Consider the following 21035-nt stretch of genomic DNA (forward strand, 5'->3'; position numbering starts at 1 on the left):
TAGTCTAGGTACAATACATGTGTGTAAATACCATTTTCTTGTTGCACAATAAACTTTAGATTCCGAAGGTACATGCAACCTGGGCAGACAGATATTAGTGCTAACAATTTACATTCACTTCCCAGTGTTTCTTCTCTGGGTGTAGCTACCTCTGTCCATCATTGATCAACTGGAAGTGAGTTGGTTTTTCTTTATGTTGAAGATTTCCACTTCCATCAGAATACATCCTCATACAGTATTGTTGTTGAAGTGTACAGTGATCTTCTGGTTCTGCTCATTTCACTCAGCATCAGTTGATTTGAGTCTCTCCAGGCCTCTCTGTATTCCTCCTGCTGGTCATTTCTTACAGAGCAATAATATTCCATAACCTTCATATACCATTTGGTGGCATTTTTCTTATGACTTTACAATTCATCATATGAAAAGGAAAAAAAAAAGATATTACATGGTGAGGCTGTTGTTGTTGATTGTCCTTTATTCCTGGAGATGACCGTGACATCAGGGAGGTGATGCCATGACATACAAGTAAATTAGATTGACTAGAGGGAGGCTGTGTAGTCACCTACCTCACTTTCTCCTTTACAACCATCTAAGTCCAGTGACCAAATGACTGGAGATATCCCTGTATGCAGTGGGAGACTTGGGCCTTTTTAAATTAAGTTCTTTAGTTTAACAAGTTTGGCTTAACTGGTCTCAGTTTGACTAAGTTAATGCCCATTCACTAATTAAGACTAGATAAGAAAACTGAAAGGCAGATCTTTAAGAAAAGATTTTCAGTAGCTTTTTAAATTACTTCTAGAGAGAATATTGCATACTCTACCTCCTCAGCCCCACACACCTACAGGTTTCCCTAGCTTGCTTCAAAGATTCAACTCAAATCCTACCTTCTGTAAGAGACTTCATGGATTCCCCTTTTCCCTTCCCCATTGCCTTTTCTGTGAAATGAGCTTCCATCTATTCTTTGTGAATATTGTATGCATGGGCCCTCTTGTTAGAAAGGGAGCTAGTTGAGGGCTGTGACTTGATTTCTATCTTTTTTGATACTGCCAGCACTTAACATAGTGCCTAGAACAAAGTAATCATTTAATTAAATGCTCTTTGGCTGAATTGATGGATGGAAATAATAACTGGAGAGAGTGAGTTCAATTAATTACTTAAATGAACTTCTATGTGTGTTTTCAAACCTGTGATTTCATTGTTCCTTATGGAATTCCAGGTTTAAAAAAAAAAAACAACTTCCTCAAGAGTATATATTTGCTACTGTCATACCATTTATAAACCAGGTACTTGAGATGAAAGTGACTTGTCCAGGATCACACAACAATATTAGAGGCAGGATATGACCCAGCTCTTCTGTCTTCCTGTGTCAACTCTCTATCTGCTGCATTCACTGCCTCTCAAAATAGAATTGTTTTCCCAATAATAATCCTCCCACATTTAAGAACTCAGTTGTTATTCACTTTTATGCCTTAAAAATGGGTCTTAATTTTCTCCAGAGCCTTAGTTTTACTCTTGCCTAATAAGTGAAATATGGAAGAGCAAAGGATACTGGTTATAGCAGCACTAAAAAACCAGTGTGAATTTTATTTCTTTTACAACTTGATGCTTTTGGAAGCTGTTCTGACAGTAGTACTGCAAGACTTTGTGCAACCACATGCCTAAATTTAGTAACAATTTGGAGCCTTCAGAGTGACTTGTTTGAAAAAGGGCTTGTTTCCCCTTTGTTTACTTTATTTTAATGAAATCTGTTTAAAAAATAATCTGGAAGACTCACTAAATACAGTAGATTAGAAGCATTACAGTTCTATGGAGGGCAAAGGGGAGGAGGAAAGGGAACAATCTTTCAATTAAATTCTTTGTTTTAAATAGTGTAGAAATAGAAAAGGAAAAAAAAAAGATGGAAAAATTGAGTAATGTTTTCTGTGAAAGGAATCAGGCTGCAAACATTTACTATATAATTTCCTAATAATAGTAGTTGAAATTTAACAGAGTGTGTGTTAAGAACTACAAAATACATTCCGGTATTATTCTGAAGAACCTCTGGACAATCCTGCAAGGTTGATGCTATCATTGTCCCCATTTTACAGATAAGAAAACTGAAGTTCCCAGAGATTAAATGACTTGCTCAGCATCATACAGCTGGTAAGTGTCTGTTTGAACTCAGATCTTCCTAACTCTGCTGTTCTACAGATCATAGATTTAGGATAGAAGTCATCTAGAGCAACCCATTCATTTTATAGATTAGAAAAAATGAGTTGCAGTGAAGTTATATTTCCTGGCCAAGGCCAAAGAGAGTATGAATTGCCGAGTCAGGATTTAAAATCAGCCTTTCTAACTCCAAATTCTTCACTCATTTCAATGAACCATGTGACCTCTATCCACTAGACTCTACATCTCTCATATCGAATTGCAAGCTATCCCTGATTAATAAACCAAGTTCATCTGCTTCTCTGTACTGACAAAGTGTAGTTCTCCCTTTTATCTCTCGTTCAATTGACTTAAAAATATATTTACATCATATTGGTTTCCAAACATATCTCTCATTTCCAAACTGAATAAATCAATTAACATTTAAGTGTCTACTGTTAAGACAGGTAGTGGCTCAGTGGATAGAGCACTGGGCCTGCAGTCCCGAATACCTATATTCAAATCTAGTGACAAACATTTCGTAGGTGTATGATCCTGGGCCAGTCACTTAACCTATATTTGCCTTCATCCCCTAGAGAAGGAAATGGCAAACCACTCCAGCATCTTTACCAAAAAAACCTCAAGGAGAGTAAGTCATAAAGAATTGCTTATAGGAAGAATTTTCTCATGAAGAATCAGATATGACTGAACAATACTGTGTACCAAACACTTTGCTAAACTCTGAGGTATAAAGAAAGGCATAAGACAGTTCATGTTGCCAAGAAGTTCACTGCCCAATGGCGGAAACATCCTGCAAACAACTATGTACAAACAAGATATATACTGCATAGTTTGGGTGAAGTCCCAAGGAGCAGGTACTGAAACTAAGAAGTAGGAAGCCTTTACTTGGACCAAAGCCTAAAAAAGTTGTTTGCTGCTTTTTTTAATGGTTTAAGTAAAACCAATCTGATTGACTTTTTAAACCTAGCATTGTTCTCCTTGGGTCCTTGTACAACTTCACTACATATATAGCTAGAAGCAACTAGGACCAGCTTCCCAGTATCCATCTGGTTTTTTAAAAAATCTCCATGTTAATGATCATTTCTGCCATCTAAGAGTTAAAATATTATAAATGACAACTCAATAAGTGGGGATTTTTCTAGCCAGCATCATAATATAGAAACTACAGGCAACTGCAGCTGCAAAAAGTTTGTGTTAAAGAAACAGGATGACTGTGGTTTTCTGTGAAAATTAATTTTTCCTGTTGAGTATTTTTTTACAGGAAGTTCAAGAACAAAGCCAATTTCATCTTAATTGGTCTGATAGATTTCAGGCCTTAAGCACCTTCAACTTTGAAAATTAAACTAGTGAAGGGATTCCAGTAAGATCCATTTCAGTGGTAGATTCTGCGCAATAGAAACAGGAACAGTTAGGGGAGGAATACAGATTTTTTGAGGTTTTTTGATTCAAGATGGAAGCAGCCATTAAAATCTATTATCTTTTCGTTCTTCATTGTAATTTGATATTGCTTCATCATAAATTAAAGTGAAATTTAAACTTTTTTAAAAAGAAGATTGCCAGACTTAGATATAGAACTAAAAGGAACTTTAGAAATTAACTAGTGCAAGCCTTTCATTTTTTAAAATAAGTTTTTATTTTTTAACATCACTATAATTTTCCCCAACATCCCTCTAACTTCTCCTTCCTAAGAGACATTCCACATAACAAATAATATTTTTAAAATAAAAAGAAAAAGACAAGGGAAAAAAATCAATATAATTGATCCCACCTTCTACAGGAAACCTTTCCTGATCCCTCAATTCTAGTGTCATCCTTCTGTTATTTTCAGTTTCTCTTATATATAGCTTCTTTGCCCTTAGTACAGTGTCTGACACAAAATAGGTTCCTAATAAATGTTTATTGATTGACCAATAAATCAAAAATGTTTTCAAAGTGCAACACTTGTGGACCTCCTCCCTCCACCAAGGAAAAGAACACATGTGCTTGAAGTAGGGTGAAGATAGAAGGATATTATATTCTCATAGCTCTCTTTTTAAACCTTGCTTGTTCTTTATCATTTGGCAATATTCAATTTTAATTTCCTTTTTTTAAGTTACCTATTTGCATTGCCATAATTATGCTATATATTGTTTTCTTGAATCTTTACTTTATTACTTTATATAGATCTTTCCAATAAACTTCTCAATATTAATCACATTCATCATTGCTTATAGCATAATAATATTCCATTATGTGCATGCTCCACAGTTTGTTTAAACATTCTCCAATCAATGAACATTTATTTTTTTCCAATTTTTTTTTCACAAAAGGTGCTACAAATGGTTTGCTCCATATAAAAAAGGAAATTTTGGTCCAACTTCCTATAATTAGAGCTATTTTAACATGAAAATTAGCAATATACTTAAGACACCAATTCATGGTAGAAGAGAAATTGGAATATAGGAAGAGTTGTGTACCTAGATCTAAAATCATTTTCTTTATCCTAATACAGTGGTACTCCAGAATGTTTCATTTCTCCAGGTATTTTGCATATTTTTGTTTGGGTATGTTCTAGATCTTTCTCTTCCTAAATGGATATTAGATCAACCCACAAAACAAAAAATAATTGGAAGTTAAAATATTTAGTGCTATACTATTTTTACTTTCTCTGTATATGTGGGTTGGTCTGTTTCTTCTTTTACAACATAATACAGAAAGTTTACATGATTGCACATATATAACCTATATCAAATTGCTTACTGTCTTAGAGAGGGGATGAGAAACAGAAGGAGAAAATTTGAACCCCAAAATTTCCTAAATGAATGTTAAAATCTTCTTTTACATGTAATTAGAAAAATAAAAATACTATTTAAAACAAAAAATTAGTACTAGAGACAGGGACAAAAAGAGTTGAGAGATGGAAAAGACCAATATCCTATGGAAAATAGATTGAATCATGCAGGAAATAATGCCACATCTTACTAGCTTAGAAACTCTAGGGTCTTCATAAAGAAGACACAAAAAAGAGTTGGATTTGAAACACTCGGTAGCCCCTACTTTCATGTTGACTTTCTGCCTTCTCAACCTAAAATTATCACTTTCTCCTTAGAATTCTTCTAAGTTTTGTCTGTATCAGATATTGCCATTTATCAATATAAGCTCATATAGGGAAATGTATCTTATCTACTTGACTCTAAACTCTTTGGGAGCAGACATCTTTGCTTTTTTTTTTTTTTTTTGATACTCCTGAAAATATCTAGTAAAAGGACTTTACCTATGGTACATGCTTAGTGAATATATCAAATATTATAGAATTATAGATTTATAATCAGAAGGAACCTCACTCAAGTCATCTATACCCATCCTCTTGTTTTATAAATGAGGAAACATGGGTTCATATCTTGAGGTTATATAGGTTGTAAATTTCATATAAGAAATACCATATGGAGACAACAGTTTAATAGATAAAAACACTAGACCCAAAGTCAAGAAAACACAGGTAAAAATTTAGCTTCTGGTATAACCTGGTAGAACTATAGCCAAATTACTAAACCTGCCTTGGTTTCCTTATCTGTAAAATGGAAATAATATCTATAACACTTATCTCACAAGGTTGTTGTGAGGATCAAATACAATAATGTATGTAACGCACTTTGCAACTGTGGAGCACTCAATAAATGTAAGTTTTGATGATGATGATGATGATGATGATGATGATGATGATGATGATGATGATAGTGATACTTTTCTTATGTATAGTTAAATCTATTAACCTCCAGGATATACTGCTTTGATTTTTTATTTATTTCTCCAGCATGTATATATATCCCCAACAAAACTTAATAAAATTCTAAATTTAACAAAATTCAACTCTAAGCAACAACATTCTATCCCACCCATCACTTCATAACATTTAAGAAGATAAACTGTAATTTTTTTCTATTCAAATTGCCCCTGCTGTTGTCACTAACTCAGGTGCCCACTCTTCTATGTGACTGTTGATACTTAGCTTAAAAAGCTAAGGTTTCTCTTCACATCAAGGGCCATGTCCAGTTGCCTAATCCATATCAGACCACTGGACCCAGATGGCTCTTGAGGGAAAAGTGAGATAGGTGACCTTGCACAGCCCTCTCCCATTTAAATTCAATTCAGTTGGATGTCATGACATCACCTCCCTGATGTCATGGTCCTCTTTGACAACAAAGGACAAACAATAACAACCAGATAATGATGTGCATCATACTAGTTACAACACACACCATTTCATGTATTAGCACTGCCTAATGAGACACAAATAATCAGTTGATAAATATTTGAAAAATAAATACATAATAAAATAATATAATAAATGCATATAAATAAATTAGAGACATAATCTAATCTGTTGACAGTTATGAGATATTAACTAGTTGTCAGAGGATATCAGGTTTTGATGATCATAGATTTCCATCCTTAGATTTGTGCTCAGTTTATCTTCTCCTGTTCAAGGAAATCATCACTAACCACAAAGGTTACTCTCCAGCCAAAGCCTGAGAAAGAGGTCAGCAAGTCCTAAAAAGGAGAAAAACATTTACGTGATTTAAAGAACTGTCTTCAGTGTTAAGTTTAAAGTGATTACTAGCAGATAAAAAGCTTAGACAAATTGCTAAAGAAGGAATTACTGTTTGTCTAAAGGATACAATAGATGAGGGAGAATGAATCAGACAATGCCACCTTTTCTGTCAATTATATTCTTTTTATTTTCAATATTTTTATTTTCTATCTTCTTTTGAGTTTAATCTAATGATACTTTTAATTTGGGGAGCAATGAGCATGTTTTATTCAAAAACTGATCTTTCCTCTTTAAATGCAGATATTTATATTAGCTATTTTCTCACATTTTGAGTTTTTCCTGCTGTTTTTTTTTTTAATTTTATTTTAATACAAGCATAGCCAATATATATTGCCCCAACCAATGCCATTTTTTTAAACACTTAGTTTCTTCTATCTTACCCCAGGCTGGAAGTGCAGGAGTTACTCATGAACTTGATTCTACTACTGATTAGCATGGGAGCTTTTGACCTGCTCCATTTTTGCCCTGGTACCCCCCTCCTTAGACCCCTCTGTCCCTCTCACCCAGATGCTCCCCATATTGACATCAAACTTAGTGCACTCACTTAATCACTGTCACCTGCTGTGACAGAACTCTTGAGTTCAAAAAATCCATCAGCTCGGTCTTACAATACAATAACAATTTGTTACCATTTCTCAAAAATAACATCCATACTTTATAACCAAATCCGATCATAATATGTGAAACCATTCTATGATTTTGCTTGGTCTGCGATGCAAATTCTATAGCTCACATACCTATGATTTGTCTCCCATGACATTGTCTGGTCTAACAGGTAATCAATTAACAGTATTTTTAGGATCGTGCCTATATATTCAGTGCTTGAATTTCTTCCCAAGACCGATGTATTTCTGATTTTATAAAGAAAACTAGTGGGAGAAAGGAGGCTGGCTTAACAGAGAGCTGCCTTTCAGCAATTTTTTGCAAGAATGTATCTTTTCTAGGAAACAAAGAGTACCAGCAATGGTCGTGGGTTTGTGCCAATCTTCCTCTGAGGCCCCACTGTAACCAATGGCACTAGTTTGTGAGAAGAGCTCGGGTGTGGCTGTGGAACAGAGTGAAACTCTGGTGGTTTCATAATAAAATTCTTGCTCATAGGCCAAGGACCAGGTTTCTTTCCATTCCACAGTGATTCCACTTCAAAGCTAGTGAACTAAGCAGTCTAAGGAGCTGGATGAAGGCTGTAGTCTTATCAAACAAATGAATTCAAATCCTACTGTTGAGGAGTTTTGGCTTATTTAGCAATTTAGGAGAAAAAATGTTAAATTAATTTTAAATGTTGGCCACTTTAGACTCCAGCTTTGATTTCTGGGGGGCAAAAGAGGAAATAAAGTTTAGGATTAAATGTCACAAAAGAGCTTAATAAATTCCCCCCCTCTTCTCTGTCTCTCTCTCTCTCTCTGTCTCGTGTCTCTCTCTCTCTGTGTCTCTCTCTGTCTCTCTTTCTGTCTCTCTGTCTCTCTCTCTCTCTCTCTCCTTTCTCTTCTTCTCTCTCTCCTTTCTCTTCTTCCCTCTCTCCCTCCTTCCTCCTCTTCCTTCTTTTTTTCTCTCCCTCCCTCCTTCTTTCCCTCCCTCTCCCCCTCTGCCCCTCTTTCTCTCTCTCCTTCTCACCCCCCCCCCTCTGTGTCTCCCCTTGTATCTCCTCGTTTTTTTTAACAGGTTTGAGTGACAATATTGAGGCTTAATTGTCCAAGATGCCTGTCCCTCCTCCTCCAGCACCTCCGCCTCCACCAACATTTGCTCTGGTGAGTGTCTCTTAGCGACTACATAGAAAAATACAAGTATGTATTTGTTTTAAACATATTTGCTCTTTTGGCTTAAATTAAAAAATAATCAGATGTAAGCAAATCCTAAACCAAAAGGGCACAAATAACATTAAACATTTTTTAAATTTTCATTTGTTTCATTTCTTTGTAACTTTTAAGTTTTTGATACAGTCTGATTAGATCTCACCCTGCCCTTGTCAGCTATATTACTAAAAGAAAACTTCCAAAGGACACAGCGTTCCAAGAACTAACTCTTTTGCCCATTCTTTGATACACTTTATCTAATTCTAATTGGTAGTAAGAGAGATGGCCTCTCATCCAGAGATCACTCATCCCTATTCTTGACCTACTTCCTTCCCTGAAATTTGTTAGTTCTGATTGAACTCAATGGCAATAGGTCAGTTCTGACTGGGACTGATCTTACACTAACTTTTGCTCCAAGCTGTCTTCAACTTAATTTTAATTCAATAACTATTTATAAAGTGGCAATATGTTGGGAATACAAAACCAGAAAAGTTCCCAGTCCTCAAAGGGCTAACATTCTCCTTACCTGATATTACATGTCATTCTTCTAATCTACCAGTTCCGATACAATCCTAAACTCATAGTATCTTAGATTTATAACTGAAAAGTAGTTGAGAGGGTGTCAGGTCCAACCTCCTCATTTTACAGATTTGGCTCCTCAGGAAAAACTAAGTCCTAGGCAAGTTTAAGTCACCTTTCCAAAGTCACACAGCTAATAATTATTAGAAATGGATTTGAGCCCAGTTCCTCTGACTCCAGAGCTAAAATCTGTTCATATTTTTTCCTCTGTTCTGCCCCTCATATCAAGTCAAAGAGTCAAAAGATCTGAAGCTAGAAGATATCTTATACACTAGATGATCTTCTCATCCCTTCTGGTCAGAGTATCATATTCATTTGCCCTGAATCATGCCTAGTTAAATGGCAGAACTACAGAATCCAGGTCATGTGACTGGTATTCTTCCCATTATACATTATTTCCACATTAGATCAATTCTCCTCCTGAGTGCCTCTAAGATTCAAACTTCTCCAGTTTCCTTATCACTATCCATATTATCTGATTTTGTAGAATAAGTGAGTTGTTAAAAAGCAGGTATTTTTCCTTTTATTTTCTTTTAGTTCTAATCCATTGTTACACAATGGATTAATATTCCTTGAATACTGATTTTATCATAACATTTCCTGGCTCAAGTCTCTACTATTGCTGCCTATCACTTATATTAAATAGAAGCTCATCCTAACATTCAAGGGTCATCAATTAATAGGCCCCATTTTACATATATATCTGCTAGCCTTCACCAATATAGTCCATTCCAAGTCCATAAGGCAAGTCTCCAATTTTCAACATGTAGCCTATTCATTCTCAATAATTGCCTTTTCTCATTCTGGCCTGGCCTGATCCCAGTCAGCCACAATTCAAAGAAGCTCATGAGCTTGAAGTAGTTCCCAAGGTCAACGTGAAAGTCATTCCCTAAGATACATTGTTATTTCCAAGCTGGCTCTGGCTACACCAAGGAGTTCTACAAATGCAGATGACTTTGGCCAAGTCCTTAACCCTGTTTGCCTCAGTTTCTTCATATGTAAAAAGAACAGAAAAAGGAAATGGCATACCATTCTAACATTTTTGCCAAGAATACTTTCCCAAATGGAGTCACAAGGAGTCAGACATGACTGAGATGGCTGAACATATATTATTACCCAGTTGAGAAAATAGCCCTGAAGAAATTAAATATGAGAAATGAAAGGAGAGATTGGGATAGCGCTATCCCTAGCCTGTCTTTCTAATGAACACATCCAAGGGAGACCCCCATAATCATTAAATTTGCAAGGACTATCTCCTGGGTCACCATATTAATATATTTAAGATCTGTCAGTTCTGGAATTGCCCTAAGGCCAATCTGGAATGGCCAGACTAGGTAATAACATTAATAAAAATAATTTCTATAGCATTTTAAAATTGCAAATTCTATTAACTCACTTTATCCTCCCTGTAACTCTGGAAGATAAGTGCTATTATTATCCCCATTTCATGAAAGAAACTGAAAATAAGAGAATTTATATGACTTGCCTAGGATCACATAGCTAGTAAGCATCTGAGGCAGGATTCAAACTCAGATCTCTGACTCATAAGGCTAGTAGGCTATACATTAAGCCATTTTGTTGCCTAGGTAGCCTTTGGACCAGACTATAATTGAATGGACAGATGAATCAGTTCCTGATTCTATCCTTTAGAAGCCAAATCCTGGATGCCACATACAAAGTCCTCTCTGCCCCATATTAAAATTCTCTTTTGTCCCTAGTCAGCCAAGTCAGTGTCTGTCCATTACAAGCCAACAGACATAGGCATGAATTTTCAGTCTTCTATTCCAGAGCAACTTCCCTGAACTAAAAATGAATGGTATTTATTGCTATTGTCTGCTCCTTGGTTATCTCTGTCTAAAAAAAAAAAAAAAAAAAAAAGCTACATTTGTATCATTGTCAAACTTCCTCAAGATCTATAACCTTTTCCCAGGCTTCTTAATTAGGAGTTCCTCTATCAAGGCTGACCCCACTGAATGTTACAGTTTGTGGTCTTAGTTTTCCTGATAAATAACAAGTTTACATGGTTAATTTTCAGGCAAACACAGAAAAGCCTTCCTTGAACAAATCAGAACAGGCTGGAAGAAATGCTCTCCTTTCTGACATTAGCAAAGGGAAAAAACTCAAGAAAACAGTTACCAATGACCGAAGTGCACCGATATTGGACAGTAAGTACCCCCCAAAATTAATTTTAAGGCGTGATGGTGTATGACTTAATAATCAAATCCAAATAATTCTGCTAATGCCAGCTGCAATGCTGGCAGATGGAGGTACTCTATTACTCATTGGGTGCCAGGGTCCTCATGGCTTTCTTCCCTGAATGCTGCAGGAAGCTGACATAATCATTCTTTGTCCCGGGCACACAGGGGCTCCTTTCTGAGGCGCTCAAAGTACTTTCTAAATCTTAACTCATTGCTCCTCATTCTCCACCCAGGTCAGGAGCAAGGAGCCCCGTTCTCTTTTAGAGATTGAGATGGTAAAACCCATGATGTACTGATTGTTTTATTCAATATAAAGGCTATAAGCCAGCGAGGAAAACTTGACATTTTGTCTCTTCCATTACCAGGCAGAGCTATTCAGTAACATGAGAAGATACCCCTTGGATGAAATGTATTACTAATGTATGGCTGGGCTTCAGGACTGTCAGCACACCAGACCTTTCCATACTCTCTATCAGTCAGATAAATTAGAGATATACCCTATCTTATCTATCCTTTCTAGACTTCAGTTAGGGTGAGATTGATTTTCCTAAGGCCTTCTAAAAAACTTTGTGGGTATAGGACTGATGGAAGTGGAAAGAAAATTAGAAATAGCAGGAGACTTTCTTGCCTGCCAGGTGGGTTAGGAGATGGAAATGTCAGCATTAGGGAGAAAACACTGGTTAGAAGGCAGAGGAGTTGAAAGGAGAAGGAAATGGAGAAGAGGAAATCAATGGAGATCTCTGACTATTGCTCCTTAACTAAGCAATAATTATTGAGCAATATTTTCCACCCTGCAAAGGGGAAGTAAAAGGCTTTTGACTTTTGATTTGAAGCTATCTAACCTCCAAAAGCAAATGTCTACAACATATGCTATTGTACTGTAACCCCTCGATCCTCCTGAGAAAATTCATCCAGTTAGTATGCATTAATTTTCTTCCCATCCTTTACAACAAATTTTTAACCTGATGTCCATAAACTTGTGAGGGGGGCTTTTATATATATATATATATATATATATATATATATATATATATATATATATATATATATATATATTAATAACCATTTCAATATTTTCTTTGTAATCTTGTATTTTTTTTATTTTGTGTACTTATAAATTTTCAGAGAAAATGCCCATAGGTTGCACCTGATTGCCATAGGGAGCTAATATGGCACAAAAAAACCTAAGAACTCCAGCTCTAGAAGAATAGAATAATTGATTTATAGGATGCTGGAGCTAGGGAGCATACTTGAAAATTTCCTGTTCCAACCTCCTGATTTCATTTTTAAAAAAGGGGTTCAGGAACATATTTATTTTATGCAGAATTGTTGTTCTTGGGGTTGTCATTTTTCGGTCATGTCTGAATCTTCAATGACCCCGTTTGACTCACCCCATATGGCTGATGGTGAAGGTAGGACTTGCATTATGCCTGACTCACAACTGAACGCTTTACTCATTATCATCTTAATTCTTTATCTACCTATGCTATTTCATATAGGAGAATTCCAAATATCAAGGGGCCAAAGTCTAGGATATTTCTAGAAGACCTTTGTCTACAAAGGAAAGGTTCTCTGAGTAATATTAGCAACAACAATAGCAATCAACATTTATATGCTTTAAGGTTGTAAAGCATTTTATATATATATATACACACACACATATATATATATGGTATATATGTATGTATGTACATACGCACACACATATATATTATCTAATTCAATAGTCAAAATAATCCTATGTAGTAAGGACTGTTGTTATTCCCATTTTACAATGGAGTATCTAAAGGACACAGCATGTAAGTGACCTTCCCAAGGTCATATAATTTCAGCTTCTTAATTGTTTTGTGACCCCATGTCTTATAATTGAATGTGGAAATTGTAAAATTATGATTTATTATCAATAAGTATTTGATTTGTAAACCTATTTTATACATCTATATGCTTGGGGGCACATAAAAATTTCTTTGGCAAAACGGAGGTATGATTTGAAAAAGTTTAAGAAGCCTTTGAATAGTTAATAAGTGTCTAAGACAGAATCTTAACTAAAGATTTTGTCTCAAAGTCTAGCACTCTCTTCACTCAAAATGAAACCTTGTTGCTAAGCCCAATAGACTCATCTCTTTAGCTCAAAACCTTAATGTAGTCCTTATTAGCTACAGATGATCAGAAAGCAAGCTTATCCTGTAATGCTATGCAATTAATAGGAGCCTAAGAGGCTGGAGAGGAAATGCAAATTCTCACTCATTGTGAGGAAGTCCCAAACTGGGTAAAATTCTAAATCTCTCATTAATGAATCTCTGAATCCTCCATAGAAATAATACAAGAGGCATAAAAGCTTAGGAGGGGGAAAGATCATAGAGATACCTTAGTCCAATTTTCTCATTTTCAGATAAAGAAACTGAGACCCAGAGAGAAGTCATTTATTGAAGGTCATGTACTTTATTAAATGGAAGAAATGGATAGAGAACTGGGCAACAACCCCCCATAGCAACAAGAAACCTCCATTCCCTGCTACCAGGTTACTTCTGGTAGTATAACGTATTAGCAGATGGTGGTTTGATTTTATTGTTTGTTGGTGGTTTGGTTGGGGGAGAAGAATGAAAGGAGAGAGTAAAGGTCCAAACCTGTGATTTCATCAGTGTAAGAACTTCTTAGGTACTCCATTGATGCAAGTCAGCATTTCATTTGTAACTTAAAAATTTTAGAGAATTGACTGCTGGTCACTGAAAATTCAAATGATTTTCCCCCCTGGCAAACAGCAATTATGTATCAGATCCAATATTTGAACCTTGATCTTCCTGACAAGGCCAGTTCCTTATCTACTACCCTATACCATGTCTTAAGGATGTCCACTTCTTAGGGATGTTTGAAATGCATTCCATATCCTATGAGAACATGACCCTATCAAATAAGTATTCTTGTACTTTGTGTACATAAAATTTATCTGTTTGGCATAAATTTATCTGTTTGGAATTACAGAGATTTTGCAAACAATCAAGATTGAGACCTGTTTTGAATTACAGAATATAGAATTTGGAAAGGGTAGAAGTAAAATAGACTTAATTTGTAAGGGTGCTATTATTGTGCTCGGCTTTGAAATGTTAGTCCTGATTTAATTAGTAACTTTTAAATTCAACCAATAATTGGTAGTAGTTACTTTACAAAACTATTTACTGTGTAGCAGCTTCTTGTGGGGAGGGAGGGTTGAAAAACCATTAGAAATTAAGGGGATGTCTTAGTATCAGTTGGGGAATGGCTAAATGAATTATGGTATATAAATGTGATGTAATAATAATTGTATCTATCATCGATAAAGTACTTTAAAGCTTGAAAAGCACTTTACATATATGATCTCTTTTGATTCTCATGACAACTCTGGGCAATAGGTGCTGCTATTATCCTGATTTTCTAAATGAGGAAACTGAAGCAAAAAGCATTTAAATGACTTGCCCAAGATCATTCAGTTAGTGCCTGAGGCTGGCTTTGAACTGAGACCTTCTAACTCCAGGTCCTACACTTTCTCTACTATGTTACCCAGACACCTAATTCCATCATACTTCTAACAGGAATTATAAAGCTACAAAGCTACAGTAATAATAATTTTGTGTTTTGAATTTTAAACCAAACCAAACCAATCCTCACAGATGCTCAAATGCCAAAGTTTGATTACCTGTGGGTTGTTTTTTTTTTGTTGTTTTGTTTTGTTTTGGTTTTGGGTTTTTTTGGTCACAGAAATTAATGAAAACAATCTGCTAAAATATGGAGGGGGTAACAGTCCACATTGGTGGAGGAAATGCCCACAAAGATTAGATCACAGATTATTGAAGCATTTAAGGACAAGATAACCCTATTGGGAATAAAGACTAAACATGTAAATGGAATTTTCTTTTGCAGTTTAGTAAACTAAGAAGCTGAGGAAACAATTTGGGCTTTTTGCATGTTTTTCTCCTCCCACACACCAAATTTCTCAGAATATATGAACATAGGCAGTGTGTTGCTATGGGGGAAACTCTGGATTTGAAGTCTGGGACCTATGTTCTTCCATTACTATCTTGGTGACCTTAGAGGGATATGTAAAATGCTTTGCAATTCTTAAAGGTATATAAATGCCAAGTATTGTTGTCACTTACCCTCTTTTAATCTCAGTTTTCTCCTCTGTAAAATAAAAAATGAGATGACGTCTGAGACTTTATCCAACTTTAAATTAATGATCCAATAATCCTATAAAACTCGAATGTATTATTTAGGAAGAAGTAATCTCCTGATTACAAGCTTTGCAAACCCGAGATGAAGTGATGACAAACACCACAATGTGAACTTTGTTTCCCCAGCACAAGTAGCTTGCTTTGCAGCACACTGAGAGGCAGACACCAGCCAGAGAAGATTTCACAGAATCCCAGATCCAGCATCTTTTGGTTGAGGAAAGAGAAAGGAGAGGAATCAGTGCATATTAGAGACAAATGGATCACCTACTCTTTTCGTCTATTCTGTACTCCTTTGTTATCATTTTGGAATAGAGAAATTCCTGTGTTTTCTCAGCTGGTATGGAGGGAAGAGAGATGTGGTATTTGAGGTGGGGAGGAGGTAAAGATCTGGGCTTCATCATTAAGGCCCTTCAGAGAAGAGCCACAAAGTATAGAGAAAGGTACTGTAGCGAAGAAGAATCCAAAGAGTACTCCTCATCCTGCTTTTCAGGTAGATCCTTATTTTATTTTTATATGAATATATATATAATATGTACATATACATAAATATGCATATATGTATAAAACATATACACCTACATATATATGTATATATATATATGTATATCTTTGTAGTAATTACAGTATTCTGCGATTCTAGGGCTTGATGAAAGTCAATGTTAAATAACATATGCCTTCTGTTTGTACTAAAGTTTTCATTTTCCTCTCTTTACAGAGCCTAAAGGATCTGGTGGTGGAGGCAGCAGCTTTGGAGGAGGTGGCAGTGGTGGCGGATTTGGTGGAGCTAGTAGTGGTGCCACTGGAGGTGGTTTTGGAGGGAGTGGTCCACCTGGTTTAGGTGGATTATTCCAGGCCGGAATGCCAAAGCTGAGATCCACGGCCAACAGAGATAATGGTAACGACATGAACAAATTTTTCTTCCTTATTTATTAGGTTGCTCTGTCACCCCACTGCTGCCATATTTCATAGGTATAGTTTGAAGAGATCTTGGAGGTCATCTTGTCCAATTCCTTCATTTTAGAGAGGAGGAAACTGAGATGATTTAGGTGAGAGAGTTTAATTTTCACAAAGATAATAACAGGGGTGAGATTTGTAACATGCTGTCTTGATTCTTTTAAAATTATAGCCTATTTTAAATTAAGACTATTTTATAGGAATATACTGTATTTAACAACATTTTTCTCTACTGATATATGACTATGGTAACATATAGTCATGTATTTTAGGGGGCCACTTTTTTAAGATAAACTGGGTTGGGAGAAAGAACGATATCTATAGCCCTTTGCTTATGGAACCCTGACTGATGGTTAGGCATCCTGGGAATTTGCCCTGTCTACTTTTTGGAAGTTGACTGACTCTGTTCTCTAAGCTATATTTTAGATTACTTTCCAGTCTATAGCATTTAGATAATAACCATCAATTGTGGGAATAATTTTCTTGAAGTCACAGGGGATTTGCAAACTCCTCGCATCTTCCTAGAACAGGTTTTGGGTCCATGGGAGGCATTCATTGAATTCCTGATGATAATAGAATTTCAATCCCATTGATTCTGAAAATATGCTGATGGGACACTCTAGAGCAGCAATCAAACCACAAAGCATCTGCTCTGAGTTGCTAATAGATAATAAAAAATTAAAACATCTCCCCTGCCTCTATTAGTTGTGCTCAAATGAAAACAGTACTATATGAGACTTATCGCCTGCTTATCCAGAGATATAAGAAATCACCTTAGAAAATATTACCTAAAAATGTTCATTTGGATAGCGAAAGGATCAGGAAGAGTAAATTCTAATTTCTTACTCAACCTACTTTAGTGTTCTTTCTTGTTGTTTAGTTGCATCTCAGTCTTTGTGACTCCATTTGGGGTTTTCTTGGCAAAGACACTGGAGTGGTTTGCCATTTCTTTCTCCAGCTCATTTTACAGAGGAGGAACCTGGGGCAAACAAAGTTTAAGTGACTTGCCCAGAGTCATACAGATAGTAAGTATCTGAGTTCAGATTTAAACTCAGATCTTCCTCACTATGAGCCTGTATACTACACCCTTGCTACAATGTCCTTTAATAAATGTTAAAATGCCCTTTAAACAGATTTAAAATACACACATATGTGCACACACACACACATACCACTTATTTGATAGAATTGTCAAATGTTCTACTGTTTCCAGTAGAATTCAGCAGAACGTATCAAGATCCAAAGCTTTACATATATGAAAATGCCTGTCATACTAGGCCTAACCATGTCCCTTAACAGACCTTCCTTTTGATGGGAAAATGTGACCAATATATTCTAATCCACCAGACTCAGCAGAGGGTCCTTCTCTGACCCATGCAAGCTCTCATACCAGAATTATTACTCTGGCATATTTGACCCAGTTCACCTTTAATTTTCATATCCTCCTTCCTCTAAGTCTTGCCATTTTCCTCAAGAATTCCTCTACCTGAGTTTCTTAACTCTCTAGCTTGTAATCTTATGCAAGGCACTTAACTGTTCAGCCTCAGTTTCTTCTTTGGTAAAATGGAAGAAATAAGAGCACCTATCTCCTAGGGTTTTTGTGAGGATCAAATGAAATAACTGAAGTAAAATGCCTTAAAAATCTTTAATAGCTTACAAATTTTTGACTACTTTTTGGATCTTCTTGACTTCCAATTTTCTCCCTATGTATTTTTAATTATTAATTTAAGATCTGGGATCCTGTTGGTCCTTCTGAATACTTTAATCCTTCACTTACTACTGTCTTTTGTAATTTAAGACTTACTGGTCAAAAGCAGTGTTTCTCAAATTATAAGATTCAATTTCCAAGATTATTATGACTTTTTTTTAAGCTTTCCTGTACTTTTTTCCCTCTCAATTTTTAAAAACATTTTTATTTAGAGTTTTGCATCCCAAATTCTGTCCCTTCCTCTCTCCTTCCCACCTCCCTAAAATGGTAAGAAATCAGATATAGGTTATACATGTGAAATTATGTAAAACATTTCCATATTAGTCAGATTATTATGAGTTCTAAAAAAAAATGAAAATTGTTATTGTATCTGATTCTTTGTAACCCCATTGAGGTTTTCTTGTTAGAGATACTGGAATAGTTTGGCATTTCCTTCTCCAGCACATTTGACAGATGAAGAAACTGAGGCAGAGTTAAGGAACTTGCCTAGGGTCATATAGCTATTAAGTGTCTAGAGTCAAATTTTAATTTAAGAGGGTCCTGACTCCAGACCCAGCACTGTATGCACTATGGCGCCACCTAGCTGACTTAAGATGAATATACTGGAATAGAACTAAGTATTTTCGTATTTTCCCCCTTAGTTATCTCGGTGTGGTGGGTCCTAGATTTAGAGTTGGAAGAGACTTTGAATTCATTCAATCCACCCCCTCCACCATTTATCAGATGAGAAAAATGTGGCCCAGAGAAATTGACAATTTACCCAAGAACACATAGATATTAAGTGGCAGAGGTAGAATTCTGAGTCCGAATCTGTGGATTCTTCCAGCGCCCACTGCTGGTAGGCCCATCAATGTCATGTTAACTATATAATAAGGCTGCCTGTCTACCAGTGTGTAAATGAAAATGATCAAGAATTGTTACTCAGACCTCCTAAAAAAACACTTCAATTAATGCCGGCTGCCTTTTGTTTGTTTGTTTGTTTTTACATTTTTGTTTGTCAGACTTTTCTCTGACAACCTTTGCCAATCTCCATTTTTCCTTGTGGAGAGACTTGTTTATCATATTTTTTCACCTACCTGTAAGAGGTTCTTTTAAAACCTGTTAGACCTCCTATACAGAGTGTGAGAGTAGGAAAACTAAGCCCAGTCTTTTTACAGGAAGACTATTTTCTTTAAACCTTATGGTAGAAAGGGTAATTGGTTTTTGTTGTTGTTATTGTTGCTTAATTTGAATAGTATAAACTTAAGTAATAACTTTTAACTGCATTGAGTGGTCTGCCCTTAGCGGCATTCATATCCACTAATTGCATTGAAAGATTGATGCAGAATCTTCTGAAACTCACTGGGTTTATGGAACTAAAAGGAATTTAGAAATGTGGATCCAATCTATCCTCCTACCTGAGGAACTTGACTGAACAAATGAATGGATAGCCAGACTTTTCTTAGAATTCTCCAGGAAGCGCCCTTCACATTGGAGGAAGTTGTTTGTTTTCATTTTCTTCTGCTGCATCCATCATCTCTAACTCGGTATCATCTTCTCCAGTTTCAGAGTCGGGAGGAGCCCGCCCCCCTATTTTGCCCCCGGGAGGAAGAGCTACGTCCGCAAAACCATTTTCTCCCCCTGGAGGTGTAGGGCGGTTTCCTACACCTTCTCCGGGCTACAGAACTGGTCCTCCCGAGCCCCAGAGGAATCGAATGCCTCCTCCTCCCAGGCCTGACCTGGGCGCAAAGCCTGACAGCGGTCCGCCTCCCGTGCCTAGCACGCCAAGGCCAACACAATCAAGTCTCCACAACCGAGGCTCTCCCCCAGTGCCCGGGGTACACAGGCAGCCCAGCCTGGGGCCAACGCCTCCTCCATTTCCTGGGAACCGAAGTGCAGGATTTGGTGGGATTCGACAGTCATCTCCAGGCGCCTCATCTCCCTTCTCCAACAGACCTCCCCTTCCTCCTGCCCCGAGCAGGGCCATGGATGACAAGCCGCCGCCGCCGCTTCCTCCAATGGGCAACAGGCCTTTGGTCAATAGAGAAGGGGCTCCCCCACCTCCTCCTCCTCAAAACAATAAGCCTCCCGTGCCTTCCACGCCCAGGCCATCCTCCTCGTCACAGGCCCCACCTCCACCTCCCCCTCCCAGCAGGCCTGGCCCTCCTCCTGTGCCTCCGGTGTCCAGCGGGAATGATGAAATCCCCAGGCTTCCCCAACGGAATCTGTCCCTTACTTCTTCTGCGCCTCACTTACCTTCACCAGGGCGTTCTGGTCCACTTCCTCCCCCACCCAATGAGAGACCGCCTCCTCCAGTGAGAGATCCACCAAGCAGATCAGGTATGACCACATCTCCAGGAACCCCGTGTGCCATCTATGCTGACAATATCAATTAGCAATCAGTCAACAAGTAGTTATTAAGTTATTATGTGCCAGGCACTATGCTAAGTGCTGGGGATATAAAGAAAAGCACAAACATTTCCTGCCCTGAAGGAGCTTACATTCTAATGGTGATAAATCAAAATAATATGAAATATATTGTGTTATAAGATAAGTAATATACTATAATATATAATAACATGATATACTATTATATTACATTGCAAAGTATTATAATATTGTAAATTTATAACAAATTTATAATATTTCAGGACTGGGGACAAAGACAGGACCTGTGCCCCATTGGTGTAGGGAACTCCTAGATGAGGAAACTCCCTCTATCAATTCAGATCAAGGTGTTTCCTATAACTTAAATTCTTAGAGCAGGGCAGAGGTGGGTAACCTTGAGGTCTGAATTTTTTTAAAAAATATTTTGACAACTGTATCTCATTATAATTGGATTTCTTTGTAATCCTGAGTGTTTTATTTATTCATATAAAA

At 36.7% G+C, this 21035-nt stretch overlaps 1 protein-coding gene across 12 annotated transcripts in view; it reads left to right on the forward strand.

Annotated features, from left to right (window-relative positions):
• WIPF1 (WAS/WASL interacting protein family member 1) overlaps positions 1 to 21035 on the forward strand; it is a 158959-nt gene that overhangs the window by 127655 nt on the left and 10269 nt on the right. For 8 of the 12 annotated variants that reach the window (XM_074303057.1, XM_074303064.1, XM_074303068.1 and 5 more), the window contains 4 exons: positions 8399 to 8484; positions 11144 to 11273; positions 16230 to 16409; positions 19719 to 20495. In XM_074303057.1, coding sequence (XP_074159158.1) covers positions 8434 to 8484; positions 11144 to 11273; positions 16230 to 16409; positions 19719 to 20495 — 1138 coding nt within the window. In that variant the 5' untranslated portion in view covers positions 8399 to 8433. Of the gene's footprint in view, positions 1 to 2087; positions 2143 to 8398; positions 8485 to 11143; positions 11274 to 16229; positions 16410 to 19718; positions 20496 to 21035 lie in introns of all 12 variants that reach the window. The other 4 variants (XM_074303063.1, XM_074303059.1, XM_074303066.1 and 1 more) reach the window with 1 other exon arrangement.

The sequence above is a fragment of the Sminthopsis crassicaudata genome, chromosome 3 (genome assembly GCF_048593235.1).
Source record: "Sminthopsis crassicaudata isolate SCR6 chromosome 3, ASM4859323v1, whole genome shotgun sequence".
NCBI lineage: Eukaryota > Metazoa > Chordata > Mammalia > Dasyuromorphia > Dasyuridae > Sminthopsis > Sminthopsis crassicaudata.